At 42.4% G+C, this 13,095-nt stretch overlaps 1 protein-coding gene across 1 annotated transcript in view; it reads left to right on the top strand.

The window, feature by feature from the left end:
* Nucleotides 1–13,095, top strand: part of ralgapa1 (Ral GTPase activating protein catalytic subunit alpha 1) — a 59,714-nt gene that overhangs the window by 12,144 nt on the left and 34,475 nt on the right. Inside the window, exons 19-34 of the mRNA XM_083907735.1 lie at nucleotides 691–2,523; nucleotides 6,244–6,368; nucleotides 6,472–6,706; nucleotides 6,854–7,039; nucleotides 7,316–7,486; nucleotides 7,573–7,766; nucleotides 8,211–8,309; nucleotides 8,427–8,582; nucleotides 8,785–8,913; nucleotides 9,016–9,141; nucleotides 10,125–10,183; nucleotides 10,387–10,495; nucleotides 11,688–11,798; nucleotides 11,885–11,953; nucleotides 12,071–12,208; nucleotides 12,477–12,660. Of these exons, the coding sequence (XP_083763861.1) occupies nucleotides 691–2,523; nucleotides 6,244–6,368; nucleotides 6,472–6,706; nucleotides 6,854–7,039; nucleotides 7,316–7,486; nucleotides 7,573–7,766; nucleotides 8,211–8,309; nucleotides 8,427–8,582; nucleotides 8,785–8,913; nucleotides 9,016–9,141; nucleotides 10,125–10,183; nucleotides 10,387–10,495; nucleotides 11,688–11,798; nucleotides 11,885–11,953; nucleotides 12,071–12,208; nucleotides 12,477–12,660 (3,924 nt within the window). The remainder of the gene's footprint in view (nucleotides 1–690; nucleotides 2,524–6,243; nucleotides 6,369–6,471; nucleotides 6,707–6,853; nucleotides 7,040–7,315; nucleotides 7,487–7,572; nucleotides 7,767–8,210; nucleotides 8,310–8,426; nucleotides 8,583–8,784; nucleotides 8,914–9,015; nucleotides 9,142–10,124; nucleotides 10,184–10,386; nucleotides 10,496–11,687; nucleotides 11,799–11,884; nucleotides 11,954–12,070; nucleotides 12,209–12,476; nucleotides 12,661–13,095) is intronic.

Below are 13,095 nucleotides of genomic sequence, written 5' to 3'. Positions count from 1 at the left end.
AATTTTAGAAGTAGACGTTTGAACCAGTCGATGGAGACAGTGCATGTGTCTGAGCTCCTACATGAAACTGCCTGTATATCTGTCTGCATGCTTGTTTCTCGAGCCTGATGTGTTCATCGGTCTGCCTCCCTGCCCACAGGCATGTTCCCCCTTGTTTCATTTGTTTTTCATCGGCCTTACACAAACCTTTATTTAGCCATTATTTTAAATCCCTTTCACTACCATCAACATCTTGCTTTAGAAAACTGCAAAATATGAATGTCATTTCAAAAGAAATCTATTTTGTATGCATGAATGCATGCATTAAATGCTATTATATGATGTATCTGCAGAGTAGCACCTACACAGTGGATACAGAGTTTGACTCAAAACTAAACAGCAGTTGTCATCCAGGACTTTTTTTCGTTTCTCTTTTTCTCACAGCAGATTTAGTACACTTATTTTATGTGGTGCCAATGGTGTGACCTCATCAGAAGCTCCTATGGCATTCTTCTCGCCAAGATTGGTCAGAATCAAGCATGCTATTGTGATTGAGCTTGATGTTGCTAGTTATTCTCTCGAAGAGGAGAAAGACTGACTTTTTAAGCTTTTTTAAGCTATCATTGTAAGAGTTTATTAATTTACAAGTGTTTATTCAAATATATTGTTTGCTAACCTCCTTCTTCTTCCTTTATCCTCCTCAATTACCAGACCTTGAGGACCCACCGATCATGCTGACAACCCGTACCTCTCGGATGCGTCACTCCTCTCAGAGTGATGAGGCCCCTCCTACTGCCGGCTCGGATGTTTTCCAGGGCGTGGCTTGTGACTTGGATGCCCCAGCGCCTTCCTCGCTTCCGAGAAGCAGCAGTGCATCTGACATCATGGAGCCTTTCATCGCAGAGCGGGTCAAAGGTGAAGACCCTCAGAGTGATCCCACTTTGATCCCAAACCCCCACCACAACCACTCTGCCACTTCTAATCTAGCAGCCACAACTCAGCCACTTCCACACCCTACCCACCCCCCTTCTCCCACCCCTTTTACCCACTCAAACGGTGTTGTTTCTTTGACCTCAGAGGGGCAAGATGATGGTAGTGTTCATGAACAGTTCTGGCACCAGATTGGCTCTCGAAGCCAAGGCTCTAGTTCTGATTGGGTAAGCGACTGGGATTCTGCTTTCTCCTTTTCTACTGAAAAAGAGGCTGATGTAGAAGAGGGTGAACTGGGAGCTGGGGCAGAGGAGGATGATTTATTTTCCTCAATTAGGGACTACTTCATTCACAGAGGAGGTGAGAGGAAGGAGGAGGCTGGAGAAAGAGATAGTCCTGGTCTTTCATTAGAGAACAGGGTTTCTTTATTTGCACCTGTCCAAACGGGGGTTGCTAGAGCACAAATAGAATCTACAGGACAGGTAGGAGAGGCAAGGCAGGTGGTAAAAGAGGACAGGCAGGGAATTAAATCAGTGCGACACAGCAGTGTGGATTCAACAGAGGAGAATGAGACAGAGCAGCGCAGCATTTATGAGTGCCTGGAGCTGCAGTGTCAGTGGCCATCATCCAATGCTAAAGGAAGTGCTAGCCTAGAAAGAAGCTGTGGGGAGAAAAAGAAAGATACAGGAAGGGCAGTGGGATTGGAAGGTAAATGTGACATGTGGGGGGATTTAGAGGACAAGAAAAAGGATGATAAAGAAGCAGCAGGAAATGAACCGTCTAGTTTTATTAGACAAGATACAAACCCCTTAGAAAATAGCCTGGAATCAAACCAAAACCCCCAATCATCAGATCCTACTAAGCTCAAAGTGTCCCGTATTAGTGCTAAGAGGCACCATTCTGGGGGAGTTCATGTCAGTTTCCGGCCCTCAACTGAGTCTGTCCAGTTTCACAACCCCCTTGAGAGTAAAGAGGCTCACTGGAAAGCCAGGCTGCGCCGCCTCAGTCACTTTCACACTCATAGCCACTCAGCTGGGGAACGGCCAGGAGCTGGGGTGGGGTCAGGTGGAAAGCTGGGAGCAGGGGGTGCAGGTAAGTTTGTCTCTGTGGCTGGAATCAGCCATAAAACACATGAGAAATTAGCCTCTGGGACTGTTACTGATAGCAGCAGGGCAGGGGGCGCAGCAGGTTCTGGAGGTCTGGAAAACAAAGCTGGAAGTGGAGGAGATGTAGACAAACATCCTGGATCATGTGTGGGACCTGGTGGGGGCTCACAGGGTCACTCAGAAGTGTTATCAAGCATTTCAGGTTCCTCAGGCGTGTCGACGGGTGTGCGTGGCCGTTTGGGCCGTTCAGCATTGCGTTCTCGAGCCTCCCGCTCGCGCTCCCAGGAGCCAGGCAGCACTTCATCACGTCACCACCAGGGAGCCCTTCTTGGTGGCGTTTATAAGACTGTGGTTCACGCTCTGTCTTCCAAACCCCGACCCCGGGGTCAGGGCTCATCCCAAGGCTCATCACCACAGCGGCAGGGCCGGGCTGCAATGGGTGATGCATCGCTAAGAGACCTCTACTCACATGTCCTGGGCTACTTTGGGCGAAAGACGACGACGCCAGGTGAGGATTGCGACGAACGAAGCTCTCATAAAGGACACAGCAGATATAACAACAACTGTGGAGAGACAAATACTCACAAAACACAAACATCAACAACTCTCTTTTTCTTTTGGCTGTTTTAACTGGTTTGTTATGATGGAATGATTTTTTTTTTTTTTTTGGCTGACACTCATCTTGCTACTGGACTGAAATTCAACTCCCTGTTGATGTGTTTTCTCTTGATCGTAGCCCCTCCTCCATCCTGCCTCTTGTCAAGGACCCCCCATTCCCACCTTTTTTTTTTCCAGAGAAGTCCCTCCTCTGTCCTTTTCCTTCTTATGGTTCTGGGATTTTAACTTCCTCTGCCCATTTCCCTCTTTCTCCACTTCCTCCTCCTGCTCCTTAGTGTTGCATGCAGCCTCCTCATCCCTCCTTCGCCTCGTTCCCGGACTCTGGCCCCTCTTCAGCTGCACAGAAGGAAACAACAGTCCACAGAAAAACACAAGTGCCTGGTAAAAAGATAAAGCATGGGTTAGAAAAAGGGGGATTATATAATACCCCACTGAGGCCCTTCAGAATGTTTAATGGCACTTTCCATCTCCAGAGCCTTGTAACATGTAGAATACATTCAAAGATATGGAAGATGAGTTTTTAAAGGAAAGTCATTGGTGTGTATTACTCTACTCGTGAGGAAAGCCTTTACATTTAGTCTAAGCATATTGCTGTAGTTCAACCTCAGACCACTAGATTGCAGCATAGGAACTTGTATAAAATTACCATTTCTATAATAAGTGGTTTCCACAGAATTCAAATGGATAAGAATGGTTATGTACCATCTAATCAACAATCCACAATGGTTGGTGGTTCTTCACAGTCCCACAGAGCAAGTGTACTTGTTAAACTGCACATTTAAATCAACAGTTAATAAGAATGTATTTAATTTTCTCAGCAAAGGGCTGCAGAACTGGGGTGAAATCACTTGATGCTTGAGAGTGATTCACTGTGATTCATTGCCTGCATCGGTCTTGATGCATCCGTCCTGCTGTTGTGCAGGCTCATTTTCTTTCTCACTTTGTTCAGAGATGTTGCCTGCCAACGTGTGCCAAACAGCATCTACCAATCATTTGTACATACGTTTGGTTTGTGTCTTTCATGTCAGATGCGTGTTGTCGTTTGCAATTTTGTATTTGCATCTTCATATTATCTGCTTGTTTTGCCGTACTACGGTCGATTGTGAGGGCCTTCAAACCCCCAGTCAAGCCGTGCTGACTCTTTGTGTAACAGATGTCAGCTTCATTTATTCATTCATTGTCTACCGCTTTATTCTCCACATGAGGGGTCGTGGGGCTGCTGGTGCCAGTCCCACCAGACCTGGCTTAAGGCGGATACACCCTGGACAGGTCGCCAGTCCATCGCAGGGCCAAGATGTCAGCATTTTGTAGCAATTAGTTGCTTGGCAGTGTTTTTTTTAAATCAGCCCTGCTACTCAGTGATGTCAAAAATCTGTTGCTCGAGACTATTTTCAGCCTTTATCTTTGTGGAAAGCAGTGACTATTTTCTTGGCAGGTAGTCAATATGCAGGAAGGCTTTACAGTTGTGTATTAGAGCAACCATTCCCAAACTTAAGAATTTTCTTCAGTGGCCCATAAATTATGTCAAAAAAAACTGTCAATACACACGACTGAGGGATCAAGTAATCCCATAAATTAACTTTCAATCAGGCCTAAAATTGTCCATAATAATTCAAACACATTAACATAATTTTATTATTGTCAAAATTGAGAACCCCTCTATATTTTTATGTTTTATTACCTCTTATCTGCAGTACCTTCATGGTCCACCAGGAGGCCCAGTAGTCACCCGACAAGAGTTTTGAGGAGTCTTTGCAAACATTCAACTTCAAAAGCATTGGCAGCGTTACTACACAAATATCCTGTCCTGATTGGCTGAACAAACAAAGCATGCATACATATATATATTTGTATTTCTTCTGCCATAAGGACAGGCAGATTGTTGAATTTTGCAGATATTACCGTCGGTGATGTTGTGGTATGAGAACCAACCATTCCAGTTCACTAGTATACCACAAGACAGCTAAGTTTATGACGTACATCTGGACCCGAAGATGTATCAAAATCAAATAGTTATCATGTTTTTTGACTGCAAAAAATGTTACATGGTAACATTTTAGAGATGATTCAACCAAGTTAACCCTAAACAGAGTTGTTAATCTGTTTGCTCCTAACATCATTTTCCTCTCATGATGATTGCTGCTGATTCTAATAAACTGCTTAAACTAAACAGTCAGCAGACAAAATGACGTAACGCTGCATCTTGAGGTCCAGGAGTTTTCCCAGACTTGCTCCTGTGAGCAGAGTTAGGAAAATGTGCGGCAAGTTGAAATACATGTTAACTTTGTGGCCATTTATTTTGAGGTTTTTCAGTCAGAACAAAGTAACTAGGATTTATTTAGCACATTTATGACTCTGAGGTGTTGATTCAATCAGGCTTTGTAAACTCCCATCAGGATTAAACAGTTGGTTACCAAATGTTGCAAGCAGCAGATTTACACCTTTGACCGCTATCATTGTCTCCAATCTAACAGCAACATAACTCATAGTAACGTACCTGCTTCTTGATTAGACCTAACAAGGTGACAGTCTTTCTTGCTCTATGTGCATGGTGTGAATTAACCCCCCTGCATTGCTTACCTGGTGGGTTTTGATGTGCCTGCGGTGATGTGGCTTTTTATTTTAACATTTGTCTCGATTACCTCAAGGTCCAAAGTGCATACACATTAGGACTACTCTTACTATCCAGATAGACTTTAAACACTTCAGCGAGGTTAAGTTTTTCATGTGAATATTGTGACATTTTAATACAATCTCTGATAAAGCATCAGTTTTTAAGTAAAATAAGCCTGTTTTTGATGCTACAGGGCTGGTGTTCGGGTAGAAATGTGTCAGTTTCTGGTCATACATGTCACTACATCCCTAAATAAGATGAGACCATAGCAGGAAGTCAAACTAGGCATGGGACAATATAATTCTGATTTTCAGGCAGGGATTTCTGTCTGAAAACGTGCGCAACTTTAGACCAGTGCACATTTTATACATACAGAGGAAATGGCTGGACCAATGTTACTAATGTCTGTAAAAAAATATGTGTTTAACATAAGAATTATAGAAAATGTACTGTGTACAAAGACATGTTGCTAAGAATGCATATTTTTAGTGAATCATCTACAGTCAAAAACAAGAATCTTAGCTCTTAAATAAATAAAGATATCAATCATGAAGTCCTCCTTAAAAGATGCAGGTTCTCCCTTGTGGCTTTTCAAAATAAGTCGCATGAAACTTCCCTACTATGCCATTTATTGATATTAACCATGATGAAATAATTATAAGAACTTTTTATCATGATGTGCGATAATCTCATATATTGTCCCATTCCTATTTACAACATTATGTTACTTGTAGTTAAATGTATTTTGAACTGTATGTGTGGTTATGTATCTGTTACTGTCTCCATCATCATGTTATTTCATTTTTTACACTCCCCATGTATTTGTCACATCTGGCCTTGTCTACGCGTATTTATTTTACCATTATTTGTGTGTGAGTGGGTGATTGATTGAACAGGAGTTTGAACAAGTTAGTGCTCCTGTCATCGGCAATCATAATCCATCTGTCTAGATGTTTTAATGTTCGTGTGTGTGTGTGTGTGTGTGTGTGTACGCAGCCAACAAAGAGGAGGTGGTCCAGAAAGCCCGTCCAGTCTCCAGTGACGTAGGGAGCACCAACCCAAATTTCTCTGACCTCATGGATGAGTTCATCCAGGAGAGACTGAGAACCAAAGGAACAGTAGTTAGTGCAACACAAACACATTATGCAAACATACAAGATAAGTATTTGATTGTCACAAACGCATGGAAGCTTCAAACCCCGCTTGCCCCTTGATGATTCACAGGGCCGTCGTGGCAGCAGCCCAGGAAGTCTGGAGGTTCCTCGGGACCTGCCTGAACTCCTAGAGGCAGGTCAGAGTCCTGGATCGCGACCCTCTGATGATCCCCGGCCCATCGATGACCCTGGGGTTCCCTCTGAGTGGACATCGCCTGCAAGTGCCAGTGGTTCTGATATCATCAGCTCAGACAGCCAGTCCGACTCCTTCAATGCCTTTCAATACTCCACCTGCAAATTTGATAGTAAGAAACTAAGAAAAGATCCTCAATACATTTTTATCTACTATGGCATTTGCCCAACTTTATTTTGTTGGATTTTATGTTCTGTGTTCTGAATCCGTATCTCGCCTTTTACTTGGTGTTTTTGAATTGTTTTTGTTCTTTTTATAGATTTTACTTTTAGTTCAGAAGGCTGTGGAGGTGGAGCTGGATCTGGAGGAGATGGTCGGGGAAGCTCATTAGATCAGGACAGTCTGGGCGGAGGTGCTGCTTGTGAGGAGCATGAAGTTGCCAGTTTAACTACGCTTCACCTCGACTCCGAGTCCAGCAGCCTCAGCCATACTGTCACTGTTACAGGTATGGACTGTAGGGATGTCATGACAACTTTAACTATGTTTGTGGAGAGCTTTTATATTGACACAGACCAGCACCTTTAATATTGCATTTTCATGTCATATACAATGTATTATTGTCATTAATGTGTGAATTTGTAAATATATGATCTTTGTATTGAATGTAAAAAGGGTAACTCATCTCAGGGTAAATGATCTAAAGGTTTTGCTTTCTGAAACAGTTCACGCGTTCTTTGGCTCCATAATTAATCAGAACTTGCATGCTTGTCCTGTTGTCTAGGTTCTGAAAGTGCTTCCCCAATGCATTCTCTTGGAGGCTCTCGGTCCCAGACGCCGTCCCCCGCTACGCTAACAGCCGATCACTCTGATCACACACACTCCCATTCTCACACCCACCTACAGCTGGACCAGAAGCTCCACAACTCCGTCCTGCAGACCCCCGATGACCTGGGTAATATTCAGGCGCAATCTTAAACATTTGCTTATGACATTTGTAAATGACAAGCAAAAGTCACTGCTTCTTTTGATTGATTCTAGAAACCAGTGAGTTCCCCAGCGAGGACTGCAGTGTGATGGCGGGTGGTTCTCTGACCGGTTGGCATGCAGACGTTGCCACTGTTATGTGGCGTAGGATGCTGGGAATCCTGGGGGATGTTAACAGCATCAAAGATCCAGAGATTCATGCTCAGGTCTTTGACTACCTGTGTGAACTGTGGCAGAACTTGGCCAAGGTAAATACTGTTTACTGTAAATAATGTTCGAGAGTTTGGGCAAATTTAATTAGATGAATAAGTCATTCCATAGATCAGGGGCAGCTACAGAGAGTTTTTATTTGGGTCTTCGGCACCACTAAAAGCAACCTGTGACTTGACCTCAGTTAAGAAGGTGCCAGTTGAAGTATCTGCATGTTGAAGTGCCGGGAACTGTGTTATTGAATTGATCGCAACAGAACAAAACACCAAGCTAAAGCATAAACAGGTTTTTGGCCTGCGAATAAAAAAAATGTAATTGTGAATAAATTGGTTCTATCATTGAATCACGTTTTTCAATTTAGCATGTTTCCTTAATCTTTGAACACATATAATGGTCATTTTAAGACTTAATTACATATAGCGCCTGTAATACACAACTACTACAAAACACCCAGACAATGAAAATATTTTTTCTCGTTTCAGATAAGAGATAATTTGGGTATCTCTTTGGACAACCAGTCATCTCCACCTCCTCCTGTCTTGATCCCTCCACTAAGAATTCTCACACCCTGGCTCTTTAAGGTACTGAGTGACTCCTGTAGCATCTCAGTAATCCATTGCAGTAAGATCTTGTTGTCATATTTATATTTTATTTCCCCTGATAGATGGGAATTTATGTGTGTGTGTGTGTTTCTTTAGGCCACCATGCTGACAGAGCGTTACAAGCAGGGGAAGCTTCACGCCTACAAGCTGATCTGCAGAATCATGAAAAGGCGACAAGATGTTTCCCCTAACACAGACTTTCTTACACACTTCTACAATATCATGCATCAAGGGCTGCTGCACCAAGACCAGGTAGAGTCTCAAGAACATGACACAAATACTAACCCAAGCCTGGTTTCACATTTATTTGAAGATGATGCAGGGACAAACTATTTAACTGTTTTACTTTTCGCGGAGTACTGCTGGATTAGTACATAATATATAGTATGTGAAAGAGGTTGTATGAATCCCAATATAGCTCTGTAACATTTTTTTTACTCTACTTTTTTTAAAGGATATCGTGAACACCATTATCAAGCACTGCAGTCCCAGGTTCTTCAGTATTGGTCTGCCTGGAGCCACCATGCTGATCCTGGACTTTATCATTGCAGGCTCCAGAGTCACTGCCTGCTCCTCACTCAATGTAAGAACCACAGTGACTCTTGCAATTTTAACATATCCTTGTATACATCCTTCTCAACACTTCTTCTCTTTGTTTACTCCTTCTCCTCCTCCTCCTCTCCAGGCTCCAAGAGTAGAGGCTCAGATCCTCCTTGGATCTCTCGTGTGTTTTCCTAACTTTTATGGAGAGCTTCCAGCCCTCCATCCCACCACCGCAGATGTGGTGCTTACCAAGTTCCCTGATGTCAAGGTTGGTGGAAGCAAATACAGTTTGGGTTTGAGCATCACCTTTTTTTCCTCCAGCAAAACTACACATTTCATCAAATCAGTATTTCAGTAAAATCCTGCTCTTGTTAAACAGACAGTATTTAATTTGGTCCCTCAGTCAAAACGGTAACAAAAAACCCGGTTTGATGACATTGTTTTGGTCTCCTGTGCATTTGCAATGTTTATGCTTTGGTCTTTTGGTGGCAGATCATGCACCACATGGTAATGAGTAGTTGTGATCCATCCGTGACACGTAAACTGAAAATGAACTAACTAGTAGTACAGAATATTTATATATAATTTATATATACAACCATCCAAAGCACTGGGCAGAGGAGGGATAGTGATTATTTTGGACAAAGGATGTTGAAGATGGAGCTGCCGGGCAGGAGGAAATTATACCTAGCAATGCATAGGATCAAAACACTATGTAATCCAGGTCAGTCAACACCTCTGCCACTGTTGCCTGCTTTGACTGACCACAGGGGGTCTCAGAACCAAACTAATAGGTTAATGTCTCATCAGCCATTCGTGTACCAGTCCAGAGCTATGGGAGAATTGTTGTTGTTATTGTTGTTGCTGTGTGAACACTTAATGCCATGCATGGCAGCACCTCCGGCCTAGTCACTGCTTTCTTACAAGGTACAAACTTGTTTTGAATCACAAAGCACTCATTAATACTGACCGGACAGATGGGACCAGTGAGTGTGTGTAAATGTGTCTAAGCGCGTTTGTGTAGATGTGTCTGTACAGTGACTGCATATCCATATTTAGTGCAGCGTGTGTGTAATATGTATTTGATATGATCATAATTCCACAAATCACTGTTATAATCACCTCAAAAACACAGTTGAAGCATTTAGCATACCTCTTCATTACAACTCAGAGGAGAGATACACATAACCACTGGTTCAGGTTTTGTAAAAGCTTAATAAATGGTGTTTGTATGTTATCTTAATTTTTCAGGAGCACGTTATCAAAACCATTCTGACCTCTGCTAGAGACGAACCCTCTGCTCCTGCTAGGTAAATGAAATTGATGTTAGAATAATTTTGATGCATTTTTGGAAATATTTCACTTTAGGTTTTAAGTTTACTTTTTAATCTTTTGTCTGTGCTTCAATGCCTATTCTAATATCTTTGTCTTCTCTTTGTTGAATACTTATTTGAGAGAGATTTTGATTGTGTTTAGCAGCAACATCTGTTGACCGTTTACTTTGTTTTACCAGATGTGTGGCTTTATGCAGTCTGGGTATCTGGCTGTGTGAAGAGCTGTCTCACGGAACTCAACATCCACAGATTAAAGATGCCCTCAACGTCATCTGTGTAACCCTGAAGGTCCGTCACAACTCACTTTTTTTTTTTTTTTGACAAAAAGCCCTAGTTGTGTTGCATTCAGGCTCTAAGTTTCAGCTGAGCTTCAAACACAAACAAAAAGTTTCTTGTTGCAACATAAATCATGAATTCAGCCATATCCTGTCCTCAAACTTTTCCCCCCAATGACCATGGTGCTTTCTCTGTCTATGACAGTGATCCAGGGAAATAAGACCAAAGCAATGACTCTGAATCAAACATCTTCTACTGGCTGCCTGTTTTATTGGGCATCTCATGATTTACTACAGATTGTCCACTATGTAAATAAAGGATGATTAATATTTAAAAGCACGTTCACAATCTTACTAGTGTATATTAAAATGAGATCTGCAGGGGTTTGTTGGGTTTGTTTGGCTTACATTGGATAGCACAGACCCAAAAATCTTGATGCATTAAAATATAGACGGACTACTGGCTGCTGATATTGTGATTGTGTTAAACATGACAGGCTGCAAACAGCCAAAGTCTGATGGAAAGCATTGCTGGAGATGATTGTTGAGGTTGGAGAAATTGCCGCAGTTGGTTATTGTCTGTTTCAGGCCAACAGACTGGGAGGCCTGTGGATCAGAAAAATACTGTCCAACATTGACCGTCTCATCTTTAGCCAAGTGGCTCAAGATGGACACACACATACATACCTTTTCCTTTTCCACTTTGGAATCCCTAGCTTTTGTATCGGCAGCCAATGGCCTGCTAAGACACAGTGGTAGTGCGCGCGCGTGCAAGCACACACACATTGCATTTACTCACTCCTGGGAGCAAACCCTGGACTATCAATATGTTTGGTCCTCCTTCAGATAGGAGACTAATCTAGGGGGAATGCTGCAAGCTGTGGCACACACTAACACACACTAACACACACTAACACACACACGCAAACACACACACTTGCTTGTAGATTCAGTTAAGGGCTTTGCTGTATGCAGTTACACAAACATACACAAATATTGAGGGGATTACCATATTTACACGCTGAGCCACTTCTTTCTGCTGTCTGACTTGCTCCCCGTCCTTGTCATTTGGTATCTTATTTAGGTGCTGATCTATATTAAGCTTATCTGACAGTTTATAGGAAACTCTGCAGTACATCCTTATAAACATCCTGTTTGGCTTTCTTATTAAACTGTTTTTTTATTTTAATTTTTTTATCTCCCAGTACCCCAATAAGAATGTAGCACTGGTGGCATCAGACATCCTTCACCTGCTCATCAGTCATGTGGATCATCTTCAGAAATTCCCCCCTGACACTCCAAAGAAAATTGTAGAGGTGAGTCACAGATCACTTTTTTTCTTTTGTAAAAGCGGAATAAAATACTATAATATTTCTTAATGTCATGTTTCTGTTTTTCTCAGATTCTGATTGCAACCATCACATTCTTGCTGCCTACCACAGAGTCTTCTCCTCATGAACTTGATAAGAGGGTAACAAACGCGAGCATTCTCTTTGACACTTTATTTCTCACTTTTCCTCTCTTCCTTGTATTGAAAGTAACCCTGTATTGCAATATTTTATCAAATTTGGTCTGGATTTTTTTGCAGCTGGTAGTTTCCTTGCTCTTGTGTCTGTTGGACTGGGTGATGGCTCTGCCCCCAAAGACTCTTCTTCAGCCTGTACAAACGCGGAGTCCTCCAGAGAAAGACCAGCCCACCAAGACTCTGCTCAGCTGTATTTATAAGGTGAGTACAGTCCCTTTTCCACTGCTCAGAAAACCCACTAAAGCCGATTAACATCCGTCTCTTATGTGCATTGATAATTGGTTACAATCGGCATTCATTTCTGGAAAAATTACACGGTTTTTATTGGCATGACATGACATGACACGCTCCATCCAAGCAGTGATTCATTCATGAAGCAGAACTCATACATTTCACTGCTGTTGTAGTCATCATTGCAATATAACTAAATGTTAGCATTCTCTTTTTTTTTTTTTTAATCCCTGTCCAGGTCTTGCATGGTTGTGTGTATGGAGCGCAGTCTTTCAGCAATGCCAAGTATTACCCATTGCAGCTGTCTGACCTGTCAAGTCCAGATTACGACCCATTCCTGCCGTTAGAGAGCCTCAGAGAACCAGAGCCGCTGCACAGCCCAGACTCCGAACGCTCCAGCAAACTTCAGCCGGTCACGGAAGGTGATTTGTCTCATACTCCGGGCGTGCAACATCATTTAAGAACCCACTGTAGCCATCATTTGGAATCATTACTGACTTCTAAGATAAGAAATAAGAAATGAACATGCAATGATACTGTTTGTAATTTATACATTTGCTCATATGCTGTCTTATATAACAGCATAAAGTCTCAATACATGCAAGTGGTAAACAAAACACAAAATAACTGCTGCTAATCACTCAAGATGGAAGAAGGTAGATGTGTGTGTGTGTCTATGTATGTGAGCGCATCAGTCTGCGTCCGTGTGAGAGAGTGAATTGTCCCCTGCTGTGGTCCACCAGGACACAGTGACTCCTCTAATGACTGGAGCACCTTGATAGATCATGTCTCTTCTCTTCTCTCCTCTCCTCTTCTCTATACTAAAAAAGTACGGTCTTATTTTATAACATTATTTT

Source organism: Microchirus variegatus, assembly GCF_963457635.1.
Source record: "Microchirus variegatus genome assembly, chromosome: 21".
Taxonomy (NCBI): Eukaryota; Metazoa; Chordata; class Actinopteri; order Pleuronectiformes; family Soleidae; genus Microchirus; species Microchirus variegatus.
Note: the sequence above shows the minus strand (reverse complement) of the source record. Positions and strands in the feature narration are given on the sequence as shown.